The sequence below is a fragment of the Mastacembelus armatus genome, chromosome 24, assembly GCF_900324485.2.
Source record: "Mastacembelus armatus chromosome 24, fMasArm1.2, whole genome shotgun sequence".
Lineage (NCBI taxonomy): Eukaryota > Metazoa > Chordata > Actinopteri > Synbranchiformes > Mastacembelidae > Mastacembelus > Mastacembelus armatus.
Window position 1 is genome coordinate 17,465,103 of NC_046656.1, and position 15,569 is coordinate 17,480,671.

Below are 15,569 nucleotides of genomic sequence, written 5' to 3' on the forward strand. Positions count from 1 at the left end.
TAGAAAATGAAGGAGAATAGTTTGCACCTTGTTGTTTCAGTGATCTCAGCTGCTGCATTCTGGGTAGTTTGCACCAGTGAAGCATGAACAGTCTCTATAGTGTTACGTCATGGCACCATTTATATCTTACATATCAACTGTCCTCTCATGGTAAACATGAGCAGCAACTGGTAACCTACTTATGTACTGCCAGTAGGAGCTCTTTCCTGTCTTGAACACTCACAGACAGAAACACTGCAATGTGTCAATCAACCCCACCCCTCCACCATCACACACAAGAAGTCTAAGATATTTGGTACACACTCAGAGATTATTGCACACTCAAACACACACACACACAATTGGTTGTTGTGCTCATGCACACCTGCCAGTCTTTACTCCATCACATGATGAGTCTCAGTTGCATGGCAGAGCTTTGTTGTGGAGCTGACAGTGAAGGTTGCTTCATAAACCCAGCACGTGTCCATCTCCGTCTCTCCCGCTGGTTTGGGACGAAGGAAAGTGATGAAAGATATTTTGTTCACTGTTCCATTGAACTCATCACATCACAGTCCCTGTATTACACCGTCATGGAGGCTTTAGGGACTGTAGTGGGCACTTGGGAAGGAGGAAAATGCACAGGGAGAATTTTGTGGGATTGAGTCGTCTCCAGACAAATCCATTAAATTTTGGGCTTGGTTGTGCTTTAACTAAGAGTGAGGGAGACAGTTGGTAAGTGGGTTGTGGGAGGCTGTAAATGCAAATGTGATGTATTCTTGTTTATATAGTGGCTCCAGTGTGTGAGTGCGAGCTGTTCAGAGACTGGAGTACGTGAGTACTAGAGTTTGTATGTAATGTGCAAGCAGGCAGGACATAGAAAGTGGAACATCTCTGGCAGCCTCAACAGCAATGCAGCATAGCTCAGGGACTCCACATCACAATGTAAATGCAAATTGCAGTGTCATGCTGATCAATCCTGTAGGCTGCTGAGACAGAGTTATGTTGGGACCAGTCAGCAGTGTCTGTCGATCTCTCCGCCCTGTTGTGTACTCTGTTTCTGCATGTCCAGATGGGTTGCTAGCCTATCATTTTAATGGTTTTAATTTGATTCTCTTGGATTAACCACCAAGACAGTATTTGCAAGACAAAAATTTGTGTCACTGACTCCTTCCTCTTTCTTTGCTTCTTCAGGATGCATCACTAGTGTCCCGTTGGACTGGAACAGCAAGAGGCTGTTGGACAAACTGGAGCTGGCTCAAGGAGAGAAGACGCCAATCGGGCCATCAAAACACAGATTTCCAAGCATGCTAGCCATGCTTTAGCACACACAGGAAAGTCTGCCTGATCTCTGGAAAAACCTGCTGTCTTCTCTTAAACATCCCTGAGCCACAAACCAAGAAATCTCCCTTTCATCTGTCATTTACTGTCCATCCCTGCAAAGATGGCGATGCCAAGGTTGGCACTGTGGCACTTGTGGTGACAGAGCACAGAGTGTGTGCACACATCCGGCAAGCAGGCCGGTGGGTCGGTGGCTGTACAGGCACACCAAGAAGCATTTTTGGGTTGGCGTGGGTTAACCATGCGGCCCTGGGCAGGTTCATGGCGTTGGATTACCCTGGTCCTGTTGGCCTGGGGCACGCTTCTCTTCTACATCGGTGGTCACTTAGTGAGGGACAGTGAGCACCCGGAGCGGTCCAGCCGGGAGCTGTCAAAGATCCTGGCCAAACTTGAGCGGCTCAAGCAGCAGAATGAAGACCTGCGGCGAATGGCCGAATCGCTAAGGTAACACCAAGCTCAGTGTTTTTAAAATGTGTTGCTTGGGTATAACAGGTGTCGTGCATGTGTCATGCACTCTGGTTTCTGTTTGTGTGTGCACATGTGAAGCATCTCTGTGTGGACAAGCCCTTACCTGGCTTTGTGAAACCTGATTAACATATTCTACTTGGAACACTGTGAGTACAACCAACTTGATTTACACTGTAGCAAGTCAGTAAAGCACATAATGATTTACCATGAATATATTGATGATCTACACTGTCTGAGACTGATAATACAGCTGCAAAACTGCATTGTTGTTTACCTTTTTACACAGATGGTGCTTAGATAGTTTTGTCAAATCCAGCAGAGTGGGTCAGTCACTTACAATGAATTTTTGAATGCTTTGGGAAAATGCATCAGTTCCCATCAGAGTTTTACAAAACATAGTTGCAAATTGAAGAAACAAATGTAAATGTCTCCTTTTCCATTCAGAGTACTTGTGTTTTTGAAAAGTCCAACGGTAAACTACAGGCTGTAGCTCGCTGGTGGTCCAATCACAGTAATTTCAGAAAAGTCGATGCAGCTATGAGATGATTGCTTTTTTTAGTTTTGTTTTTATGAAAATTTAATCAGCATCTGATTAAATCGGCATCTTGCCTGTGACATACAGTTAAATAAATGTTGCTGTGATGTTTCATCAGAAGCTGATCAGTGGTGTTGGAGATGCTGTGTGTGACAGACAGATTAATGGACTGTCACACACTTCACCAGATTTTATTGTGTTATTCTGGCAACAAATAGGATATTGTACGAGCCCAGTAACCACTCAGCGTGTTTCACACATTCAAGCTATGTGTAATAGAAAGACAGATGGTTCTGCTCTTATCTCTACACACTGACAGTGTTTTTCTATACACATAAACACTAGGTCTGTCCATGGATGTGTGTGGCTGTGAGCGTGCATGCATGTGCAGTACTGCAGTACCATGTCCTTGTGTGCACCATATTAACCGAGAACTCAGCGCTGCCATTGCTGCACCTCTATGATTTTCGGATTCACTTTGATGCACAGCCCTCATCGGCGTACACAAACTTAAAAAAACACATGCACACGTCGCTTCAGACAGCTGGTCCCTGATTAAATCCCTTGCTTTTGTAATTATTCAAAATTGGCTCAAAAACAAAGGTGGAATTCATGGCATAGAAAACAAACACAGCTTTCAGTCGATCAGTGTCCAGATGGGTCCCTGACACACTGCATGCTTGTTGCTTGTTATTGAGTTCGGTTGTTGATCTGGGACCGAAGCCTCCACAGTTGTTTACTGGGGCAGTGCTACAAGTCCCTTTAAGCTTCAGCTAAGTATCCGGCACAGCAAGCCAAAAGCAGGCAACTGGCTCGCTGAGGTTAAGCTTTATGAGCTATCGACAGAGACAGGGGTTGGTTTGTCCTCTGTTCAGTTTCATACCTCTGTGTGCATGTGTAGTCAGATACAGGCCCAGGAGAGAGCTCCAACGCTGCCTCATCCTGTAGTGTCTCTTATCCTTATATTAGTCCTAATAGAGGCAGAGAGGTTTTTAGTGAGCTGCCCATCATTCCTGCCACAGCCCTCCCTTCTGTTATCACCTTCTCCTGTTCCTCATTTCACTCCTTCTTTACTTCCCTCCCTCCTCTGCCTCACTACCAAATTGCTGACAAAGGCATGGCGGCAAGCCAAACTCCAGCCAGCAGGTTGACACAGACTGACTGACTATGTAACAACTCGCTAGCTCACAGATTGACTAGCTCGACACATGCCTAACCCAATTCACTGTTGTACATGTTGTGCAGATTTAGATTGAGAACACAAATGAATGTTGTACAAGAAGCAGAACCAATTCTTTGCCAGCACCCCACTGACAACAGATAATAAAGAAGGATTCATCCAGGGGGCCTAACCTTCACATTAGTGCATTCATTTTTTTATGAGTGGCCTCAGAGATATTTAAATCCATAAAAGCAACATTATTACACCTTTGTGCTGAGTTATTAAACAATAGAAACCCACTGCATTGAAATTGATTTATAGTTCAGACTGGGATTTAACTTGGTTAGCATCATTGCACCACTGCAGGACTAGATGGATGTGTAATGCATTATTGTGCAGTGTTACAGATTTATTATATATCTGAAGGAATCTTATTTACCTTGTCTGCTTTACAATAGAGAATGATGCTGTCATGCTGAAGCAGTTTCTGTGTAGCATCACTGTGTCGATGCTCAATTATTTTGTCCGCTCAGTGGATTCTTCTACTGATCATATTTTACTTATTTTGCTGAACTCGCCATAATTTTTAGAATGAAGTTGTCATGTGAAATGAATCAAGCTTTCACTCAGTGCTAAGATTTAAATTAGTATCATCTGGCTGGGCAGCAGATTCAGTCCAGTGCTCCAGTTATTCAGGCCATTCCTGAGTGATTTGAGTGACAGGCAACATGCCAACCTACCAATCACCCAGCAGCATTAATGAGAGGTGAGCACGAGGTCGAGTTGCTCAGTGTGTCTGGCTCCGCCCTCCACGCAGCTGTCAGTCACCTCAGGTACGAAGCCGCAAGTCCTGCAGAGACAATGACATGCTTCAGCCTGATGGTGTGACATCGCAGGGAGCAAGGGGTGAGAGTGACAGCTGGGCTGAGCGATGAGGACCTGATCGATCCCACAGGCGTGCCAATGGAGGGATGGAGGGTGGGAGGGGACGATGCAGAGGAGGTGAGGTGGGGCACGGGGGTGTGATGGATGACGTGAGGACTGTACTAAGTAAAGAGCAGCACGGAGGAAATGGGAATTGAGGGCTGAGGAAATAGGAAAACCATAGTTATTGCACTAATTTACTTTATGTTTTTTCAGGTTATCTCAGATGTTTGGGACTGCATGCTACCTTCCAAAACTATCCATCCATCCATCCATTATCTATACCCACTTACTCCTTAACCAGGGTCACGGGGATCTGCTGGAGTCTATCCCAGCTCTCTTTCGGGTGGAAGGCAGGGGTACACCCTGGACAGGTCACCAGTCCAAAACTTTCCAAAAGGATAAATAGCCCTGTAGCACACTTTTCTTTGACCAATAAATTGCTTACCTCAGTTTCGGTTTAGAGTCAGTGCTCTAAGTCTCAACCATCAAATACATCTGCAAGGTAAAGCAGATGCAAACAATTATTTGCACATAGATGTACTGTACACCCCAGAAACAAATTGTTCTTCTATGCTTCAGTGGAATTGTCTTTTAATGGCACAGGCCATTGACCATTGGACCTCATTTACTCTCCTCCTCCCTCATATGTGCCCTTTTTGTGTTTTCCCTTTTCTTTTCAGCTATGTTGGTAAACTCTTGTCTGTACATGGTATTGCTGATTTGTTTGGGTCACTGCATGTATATGCAAAGTGTAAAAACAGACATACAGTTTGATGTGATGACGCCATTGTTTCTCATGGAGACTGTTAAAGGATGCATTTATCATGTCATGGTTTTAACCCAGCATGGCCCCACCAAACAATGCTGCCACTTCCAGACCTGAACTCCCATCAATCTGGCCGTCTTTCAGCCCTGGTTTACTAACACAGATGCTGACCCTATTGTGGGAGCTGTCTGTGGTCAGGACGTCTCTGTCCAGTAGAGCACAGAGCAGATTTGGCTCGCTCTAGATCTACTGAGGCGTTAAAGCAATTAAGGCAAGAATGCACCATTCCAAATCAGTTTACCTGGAATTACCATTGGAGTCAGTGGACATAACAGAGACACAGCAAAGGAAGGTGACAGAGAAAAGATTAGCCGATTTTACACAATCCAGAAGTCTTTGCACAAACACAGGAAAGTGTGTGTATATCACACACACACGCACACGCGGTATAACACAATATACAGGGACTGCATTGTTCTTATTGTCTGTAGAAACTGAATATATCGGGCTATATTTAGTGTTTGCTTGCCTTTTTCCACTGCTAAATTCCTGTGGTTTATTAGGTTGGCTTATTGGAGTCAAGTGGTTTGTATCATACAGTGAATTCCCAGAGAGTCCTCCAGAGAGGCTGGAACATGTCATTCATGTCTTTGACACACAGTGTAGTGCTGTAAACACATGCGCATGCATAGGAGCATACAAATTATAAGAACAGTAAATTAGAGCACCAAATAGAGTTCATGTCGCTGCCCTTCACCTACACCTCCCAGTACCATACACCTCCCCATCTATATGTGTCACTTTGCAGATCATAGGTTTTCACCCAGAGTAAATATTACCACAGAAATATTTATGCACTGCAGTGTCACCCAGGCTGCCACCTTTCAGATTTCCCTGCCCAGCCCTGATCACCCTGTGACTGTGTGGTTATTGGCTGCAGGGGAGGAAGCCAATGAAGCAACAACTGTGACAGCATTTCACAGGAAACACCTGCTTTCCAGCTCACTGCTTAGTGTCAATGGAGCCCATCACCCTCTTCTTTCACAGCTTGTCTTTCTCTCCACTGTATCTTCCCCCACCATTTCTCTCCCCCTCCCCCGAGTCAGTGTTTTTCTCATCTGTTAGCTCTCCTGTATCGTTTGATTAAGACGCTGTGGAATCCAGCTGCCTTGTCTTGTTTCCGCTTCAGGTCCTCTAGAGATACCATCAGGGATCGTTTGTGTATTTGTGTACAGTGTTTGCCTGCTTCTTGTTTGTGTGTCTGTGGGTTTTGATGCTGCTGAGTGTTTGGGTATATTTTACATCTACCTGTCTTGGTTTTGGATGCTTGTTTGGATGTTTTCTCTGCAATGGCACTGTATCTTAGCGGTTTCTGTCTCTTTGGAACAGGTTAGCTGACCTCTGTACCACGTCTCCTCATTAGCCTGTGCTCTTCTGACCTATTTCTTCTCCAGGTTGAAAGAGATTTTGGCTCTATGCTTAAAACCCCTAGGAAACGATCCTGCTGCCTATAATATGGTGTTACTAGCAACTTAGGACATGGGAGACTTTTTTTGAATATTGTTTAACCAGACCTGGATATCAGAATAGATCCTGGAGTTGGTGCCATGAAAGGAAATACACCTGGATCTTGTTTCAAAAGCTTTGTATCCTTTGTAGCTAAATGGACACGCCATGGATTTTAGAGAAAAGAAATGTGAATTTATGGAAGGTACTTGTCCCGTCATGAGATTACATAATGTAGCAGTTAAAATATCCTCCCTTTTCTCCTCAATATTTCCATGGCTTTGAAACACAAAGCTCAGTTAGTGCTCAGTGAAGTGGGAGGCCAGGGCTTCCAAGGGACTGGGCTTGAACAGAGACAAGGGAGCTGTGCAGCAGAAAGGGCTGTTTTCAGCTTTATAAGTCTCATCTTTATGCCTGCTAGCGACTGATGTTCCTCACTCAGGGAGCAAATTGAGTTTGCATGCCTTGATGACTCATTAACATGGCCTTTGCAGTACTTCACCATTGCCCCTGTGCATTCAAACATATTTCATTTTTATTAGTTTTATGTAGAGGAATTGATTTGGTATAATGTCAGTGGCAGTTATTTTCTCCTTGGCTGATTTGAACTCTGTGTTCTGAGCATGTCACTGTGCTCATTGGGATTTCACTACATGCATATCGTAGTTAATCATAGTTCATCGATGTGGTGCTGAGAAAATGGTTATTCGTGTTTTTTTAAAATCTCTTTATTGGGTAGCCATAATTGACAAAACACTGAAAACAGAGAGTTTAAAAGGTTATCTTATATACACTTGAAAATAGATCATTACATTAATGCGCAGTATATTTAGGGCACTATAAAACTGCCCAAACAGAATTTCAGCTATATTGTACAATTAGACTTTCCTAGATTTTCAGTCTGGCTACTGATAATTGGTGAACAAATTATATATAATCTGTTTACTAGGGTTGAATAGCTGTGATGTAGCTCTACTTTTATAATCAGTAAATTAGTGTTCATTTGTTTAAATGTTAGCCCATGTAAGCATTATCCTACAAACCCACCAGCTGTAAATTTGCCATTCACCGAGCCATTAACTGGAGTGAAAAGTGAATAAAAAATAATGATGTATAAAGAAATCAAATAATCACATTTCACCATGATTTGACACGCAGTACATAGACTCTTCAGTGGATGTTGTGAGAGGATATATTGCTTGGGTGTATTGTACAGAAGTAGATGGGCTAGACCCTAACAAACATAGATGAAGACTCAGAACTCTGTAAATAATCTTGAGCTCAAAATAAATAAACCGGGACAGGCTCCAGTGCAGAGTTTTAGAAAATGAAATAGACTTTTCTGGGGTGAACACTGAAGATGCCAGCTCCTTTTTCACTGCAACTTTTTACTCTGGAAACATCCGTAAGAATCCAGCCACGCCAGTAAGATACATACTGATCTATTCAGTAAATGTTTAAATGATAAACATGAACTGTATCTTCAAAAACCTGCACCTCATTAACAACCATTAACATGACTGTAGGTGGTGCAGCTATAAAATGAAGTAGAGTTCTGCAGATGTGTGGCTTATAGTATTTTATCAACAGGTTTATTCAGAAGCTGCTGTTGCCTGATGTTCTAAAAGGAATTTTACAGTATTTGCAGAAAGGCCCCCATGCTTTTCCAAAAAATCATGTGCAAAGACTAATTGCAGTTGACTGATTGGTTGTTTACAACCAATCATGGTGTCCGTCTCAAGCTGATCCATCCATGGGGTTACTACACACGGAATGAATAAAGCAAAAACTATAGGATTGTTCTTATAACTGTTCTAGCATCTTTTACATTAAGTTAGTGCTGAACCAGTTGGTTAATGATAGCAGCAATTTATTAGAATGTTTATTTGTTTTAAGCAATTTAGCAATAATGGCCAACAGCTGTTGAACTGTTTGGTTCTTTGCTCAGTTTTATATCATTATCATTTTTTTTTTCAGGCTAAATAAGCAATTCAAAGATGTCAGCTGGAGTTTTAGAAAGTTATTATCTGCATGATTTGTCATTATTGTTTTTACTTAATTGAGCAATCAAAAATTGATAGCTTTGTTGATAATGAAAATAATAATTGTGTAGCTTTACACTATGTATGATTTTATTGTATTTTTAAATTTGTTTGTTTACTGGTATATAGTGTCATAATTTCAGCCAAATATCATTGCAAAGTAGGATATTCTTGTATCCTTTCTTTTAACCGTGTATACATGCTCTCACGCTCACCCATCACATCCTCTCTATGTGTCTTACTCTCTTGCAGGATACCAGAGGGTCAGGTAGAAGCAGGGTCTCTGGCTGCAGGGAGACTGCGTTCCCTGGAGGACCAGCTAACCAGAGCTAAACAGAAGATCCACAGCTTCCAGAAACTCACAGGAGATGGTAAGCAGGGTAGGGCCACCTAAAAGGTTGCAGGGAAGGATTTGGCACAGAGGTTGGAAATATGAAGGGGTGGTTTTGAATGTGTGGGGGTTGAATATACGTGATATGAAACCAGCCTTGTGAACTTCTGCCTGCAGTGAGAAGCTATAGTCTAGTCCAGTCTTAAACCTGCTGTAGCTGAGCAGTGATGATGATAGAGCCACGCCTCTAAGCAGTATTTAGAGGGGCATGAAAGCTGTCAGGTGAGTGAGAGAATGTGTGAATGAAGTGGAAACAGTGTGAATGCCCCAGTGGCAGAAAGGAAGAGAGAGAGGGGGGAGAGAAAAGATATAGAGAAAATAAAGAAGGACGTGAGCATAGAGGCCAGGACAGGGTCAGCCTTTCCATTTTGCCGCAGGGGAAGAAAATGCTAAAAATACCCTCTAGCTTTTTCCATCAAGGGAGGGAGTGAGGAGAGAGTCGAGTGTGTAAGATGGGAAGGTTAAAAAAGAGATTTACCCTATCCACCAAAACCTTCTTTTCCTGTTTGAGGCTGTCCTTCTTTTCCCTTGATTTGTTTTTTCTCTGCTAAGAAACCAGAGCATGCAGCTGCATTATCCATGTGTGTTACTGCACACTGTTTGGTTTGGGTGGGATATAGAGTTCCTCCTGTTGTTGGAACTGTGTGAGAAAACACATGAGAGGGTGCCATGAGGTGGAAAAACAGTGACCAGGTGCTTCTCTATGAAGTCAAAGCAACAACCAGGGATAAAGTATAAGCGAAGAACATTTTTAATGGTTAAGCCATAAGTAATGTAAACATTCATGAAGAGCTCTTGGCTTTCCTCCTTTTTCCTTTTGTTGCTCTCTATGGAGGTGCATTGAAATTTGTGTCATCAATTTATTGTTTTAAATGAAACATGTGCAAATGACACACCAGCTGAGTGTCTGTTTTGTTTTGTTGTGAGTTGTTCTCTCTTCCCCCCGCTGCAGGCCCCGGGCCAAATCAAGAGGAGCTGCGGAGGAGGGTGGAGAATGGCGTTAAGGAGTTCTGGTACTTTGTTCGCAGTGAGGTGAAGAAATTGGCCAGCGCTGAGCCAAATGAGAAGCAGAAATATGCTGACACACTCCTGCAGGACCTTGGACACCAGGAGAGGTGGGCAAATATTTACTGGAAAACATGAAAAGAAGTAACAAGTAGAAATGTCAAAATATTCCAGTAGGATTTGTTGGAAGCCAGTAAATCCATGGCCAAGCTGATGGTGAAGTCAGTGGGAAAATGTGATGTATGAAGTTTGGGGCATTGGCTTAGTGTGAATAGCACTGTCATCTAACAGCAGGTGTGTTTTTCCTGGGCTCAGTGAGCAGAGCAAGACACAACTCATTAAATGTGGATCAGTTCTAGAAAATACTCAGCATGACCAGAATATATTCCAGAAAATAATGGATCACTGAACCCCACATAAACCACAGTGTTCTTTTTTACATTCTTTATGCAGAGTAAACAAGTGAGATATAAGGTGTTAATTAGCTGACTTTAGAGATGCTGGTAGGTGGATCTTGTTAACTGTGGACAGAGTGAGGCTAGTTGGTTTTTCTTTTTCTAAAGTTTTCCTCCGTAACTGTGTGAATATTTTTAAAGAATTCATGTTTGTGTCATGCTCTGAGTGTTCAGTGTTAAACCTGATGTTCAGACTTAGACACCATTATGTGGAGTTCTGTCCTAATTCATATTTCAAACCAACTACACCACACATATATAATAGAAACCTCTGCCTCCTCCTCATGTTGTTAAATAAAACCAAAACTTATTACAACATTTTGCCTCCATCAGCCCTGTCAGTTTGACAGCTGTACTTTCTGGCATCATTTGCATGCTGGGATAGGCTCTGGCCTCCCATGATGCTCATCTGAATAACCAGTATGAAACATTTTTAAATATAGAGTTTAAGTGTTGATTTAATTAATCCAACCAATTTGCAGAGAGTTATTCAAAAATCCAAAATGTTGAGACTGTTCTGTGTTAAAATTAGCTCGGAATCCTTGTAAGTGTATTTCAATTTTTCCTTCTTTTTTGTTTTCGAGCACTGCTTACTAATTTCAGAAGTTGAAACTAGGACATTTACTACAGTATGACAAGGCCTGACAGCAGCATTTACAGTGGTGTGTGAAAAACAAAGGGTAAAGATCATAGACACACCCTCTTTGTCATCTGGATAGAAGGTTTCCACGCAGCTGAATGAAGAAAGACCTGGTGTAACTTAGCCAAGTGGTTCATTGTAATCCTGCTGAAGTGGCTTACAGGGCCCATTGTCTTAGTCATTGCTGTCTAAGCAGCTTTCCAAAGACTGATTCCTCATCCCATTCATACAGACATGCATATCTGCTCACAGACACACAAACAGTAGTCCAAGACTTTGTCATGCATTTACTTTCAACTAAGCCCCACAGATTTCTTAGTATCTGCCACAAGCAAAGAGTGCTGGAGCCAGCACAGACAGGGGCAGGGGTGAAAAGAGCAATGAAATGTTTGACTCAAAAAAATGCGCTGCTTCTTTAATTAAATTCTGCTTGGGAAGGGTGTAAGGTCCTCATCACAAAAATAAAGTAAAATAAAAATGTAGCATATTAAAAAATGTATGCACATACTTAGCTGCTCTGCCAAAGAAAATGATAACTGCATTAATGAAGAGCTTTCAGTTTCACAAAGTGTTATAGACTGTTCAAATGAAACAGTGTGAAAGTTCATTGAGATCTGCCAGAAAACATGGTGGGTCACAATTCAGATATCTGCAACAAGAAATGAAGGAACTTTTTAGCAACTATAAGGGAATCTATCAGTGCTGGTGCCAGTGTAGCAGTAGCATGTATCATAGGAAAAATCATCCAATAGTTCATAGAGTGTGGCTGGTGATGTTCTCATCAGTAATGCAAGGCACGAAAGCAACAAGTGTTTAAGGCTCAGTTTCAAACTGGGTAAACAGTGCAGACCAAAATGCAGGATATGACAGAATATTTTGTCACAGAACACTATATGACTACAGGCCAGGAAAAGAGAGCATTTTATATCTTCTTCTTTTTGCCCTTCCTCCCTCCCACCTGACCAGGTGATATTTTGCCATATTATGCCTTCTGTTTTCCCACTGGTCATTGGTGGAGCATCACTCAAAGCTGCAGTGCCCTGGTGTCTAGTCCACTTCAGCCTCTACATTGCAGTCCTCTGAAGCACTGAGGAAGCTCAAGCTTCTTAAATGCACAGGACCACACTACCCCTAATACATAATCAGGACGTCATGGTTGTGTATCATTTCCTTGTCTTGTCTTGCAGCCAAGACCCTTGGCTTGCCTGTTGCATCATTCTTGTTAACTTTTGCTTTTCTGAAGATCTCTGTGTGCTGCTGGAAGACAGTGTGACATCCACTCACATACTGTGGTTCCAGCTTCAAAATGGGACAATGACTAATGATGCTGTCTCAGCGAAGGCACTATTCACTATGTCCCACTGTTGAAATTAGACATGGAATGCTTATCTGGTGTGTGTGTGTGTGTGTGTGTGTGTGTGTGTGTGTGTGTGTGTGTGTGTGTGTGTGTGTGTGTGTGTGTGTGTGTGTGTGTGTGTGTGTGTGTGTGTGTGTGTGTGCGCGTGTGTGTGTGTGTGTGTGTGTGTGTGTGTGTGTGTGTGTGTGGGAGTTACTTGGGTTTCTGCATTAACTGGTTATAAAGTGTGATCCCCCCTCATCTAAGGCTCAAGTATAGCCACAATGTGCTTAAGCTAATAACACACAATAATTTTTCGAGTCTTTATTGAACACACCTATTAAACATTCACAGTGCTTATGGAAAACCTAAGTGAACTCTTGGATTTACAGCATTAGCTGGTTGAACCTGCTTAGGCAGCAATAACCTCTGTTTTCTGTAGCTGCGGATTAGACCTGCACAATGTTCAGTAGGGAACATTTGGGATCATTCTTATTCAAAGAGCTACTTCAGCTCAGCCATTTTCTTAGGATGTCTGGTGTGAACATTTCTCTTGAGGTCTGCATATCTACTGGGTTGAGGTCTGGGCTCTGGATGGGCCACTCCAATAGGTAGATTTCTTTTGTTTGTTTTGCTTTTTTGTTTTAGTTCATAGTCGGTCTGTAGTAGGTTTACAGTACTTTTATGTTTATGTGATGCCATGTCACCTAACTTTTACTGAGCTGGTGAACAGCCAACCCAACATTGTCCTATAAAATATATTGATAAACTTTTGGAATTCATTTTCACAAATCGTGATGCTGTTTCCATTGTACTTCACCACTGAGATGATGTTTTCATGTTGATATGTAGTGCCCTTTTACACCCTACATAGTGTAGCATGTTCTTTGCAAACAATTCAGCCTTAGCTTTATTGGTCCACATAGTTTCCCAGGGTGCATCACAGGTGCTCTTTGACACACTGATAATATTTTGATGAGCAGCAACATCAGTCGATACTCAGAGGTTTCTTTTTATTGAGCAGTGTGTGTTGTGCCTTTAGAATCATCTTAGCCACAGTGCAAAATTGTTTCCATTTATAGACCATTTGTCTAACCGTCGACCGATTTAATATCTAAACACTTTCAGATTATTTCATGACCCTTTCCTGTCTTTGTGCAAATTAACAATGTTTGATCATTAGTTTTCTGAGATTTCTTTGTTCTGAGGCATGGTTCACATCTGCAGATACGTCCTATGAATAGAGAACTAAAAATATTTGAGTGTTTTTAGAACCAGAGTGACTCTGAGCTGCACCTGTAATCTGGTGTCACTGATGGCACTTAAGGTTTGCTTTCTCTTGACTTCAGTTAAGTGTCGTTCATGGTTCAAACAGCTTTCTAACTTACACTGTGAGGGTTTGACTTATGTGTTAAAAATGGACAATACAGTGTCTTGTATTGTTGAAATAGTTTGTGGTTGTGTTGATTATTTTAACGTAGAAGAAAAAAAAACATATTTTAAGACAGATTAATATATAAACGTGGGTAATTCCAAAGGCTTCACTTTTTCTTGCCACTGTACATGCATAAGAACTCTGTCACACTGGAAGTGACTGATTTGGGTCAAAAAAGTGAGTAATAAATTAATCTTGCATAAGTGCGTGTGATGTGTTTGCATCTGCCCTTAGCTGCATATATCAGAGCTCCTGGGTATATTTCTAAGTGGATGGTCACGATATTTGGCAGTGTGTGACACGTACACAACTTCACTGTCAGTGGCTTGCAGATGGCAGACTTAATCCCAAAACGAGCTAAACAACCAGAAAGATGTTGTTGTCATCAGTGAGCATGACAGAAATGACACTTTTTCTAAAAATATCCTCAAAACATTTTGAGCCTTCGTGATGTTTAATTCCCAGTAGACTGTTAACATATGCTGTCTGGGTGATGCTCTGATCCATAGCTTTTGTAAGCTAAGGTTTGGCCTCACAGTTTAACTGCTAGAGCACACAAATCACACGATTCAACATTTGTTTAGGAGTGGCAGTGGAGACGATTTCAAATGAACTTGTCTCCATATTTAAATAGGGTTGGGTTGTATGGATCAAATTTTTTGTTAAAGTATTCCGCACAGTTTATATTGCATTGTCACTTTTAAATAATGTAGTAGATATTCAATTGAGATTATACACTTCAAATTCATTCACCCAGTCATACTACAACAAATAGATTGTGCCATGTGATTAGAGCTGACAGCTAGTCCACTAAACATACTGACATTAGGACACCTGTGGTTAAAAATTAACTGGGCCCTACCCTGCCCAATCAGGTAGTACCTATTATGTTTATACAGTGCAGTACACTTGTGACTTAAAACCATACAAGTCAATGCTCTGCCCGATGTTGTCACTGGTAGTGAGAGCAAATGTGAAATGTCTGTCTTGATTATGTGAATTTGTCTTTGACAACAGTTTATAAGACGTTTCTTGCAAAGGTTCTTAAATATTCAGGCTAAGTCAGGTCAAATGACGAGACACACGTTCCCAAAAGAGGTTGTCATTTACTGTCCATGTACAAATATTTAAATTTGACCCTAAATTAAATTTTCAAATGTGTGTATATTTCTGCAGATCCATCATGACAGACTTGTACTACCTCAGCCAGGCGGATGGCGTGGGCGAGTGGAGAATGAAGGAGGCTAAAGACCTATCGGATCTGGTCCAGAACAGAATCACCTACCTACAGGTATCTCCACACCTGCTACTTAGCCAACTGGCCTTGTACACTCTTCCACATGCATATACAGTCATATACAATCTTGTATTAGATGCAAGTACATTGTTAATATTCATGCAAATGTTTTCTCACATACAAATGTGCATATGCATTTTGAGGACATCCTTCACACTTACTTGTCTCATTTGCACCATCTGTAACTGTCAGCGTCAGTTTCCACGAGGAGCAGGTGAGGGATGTGATAGCAGACTGTTTCAGCAGTCGGATCTGACAAGCAGGATTCTTGTTGCTTGTCAGCGGTT

At 41.8% G+C, this 15,569-nt stretch overlaps 1 protein-coding gene across 1 annotated transcript in view; it reads left to right on the forward strand.

Moving 5' to 3' along the window:
- The window catches only part of fut8b (fucosyltransferase 8b (alpha (1,6) fucosyltransferase)), a 70,482-nt gene that overhangs the window by 35,819 nt on the left and 19,094 nt on the right, over positions 1-15,569 (forward strand). The window contains exons 2-5 of the mRNA XM_026318870.2: positions 1,171-1,761; positions 8,976-9,094; positions 10,067-10,229; positions 15,162-15,276. Coding sequence (XP_026174655.1) covers positions 1,559-1,761; positions 8,976-9,094; positions 10,067-10,229; positions 15,162-15,276 — 600 coding nt within the window. The 5' untranslated portion in view covers positions 1,171-1,558. The remainder of the gene's footprint in view (positions 1-1,170; positions 1,762-8,975; positions 9,095-10,066; positions 10,230-15,161; positions 15,277-15,569) is intronic.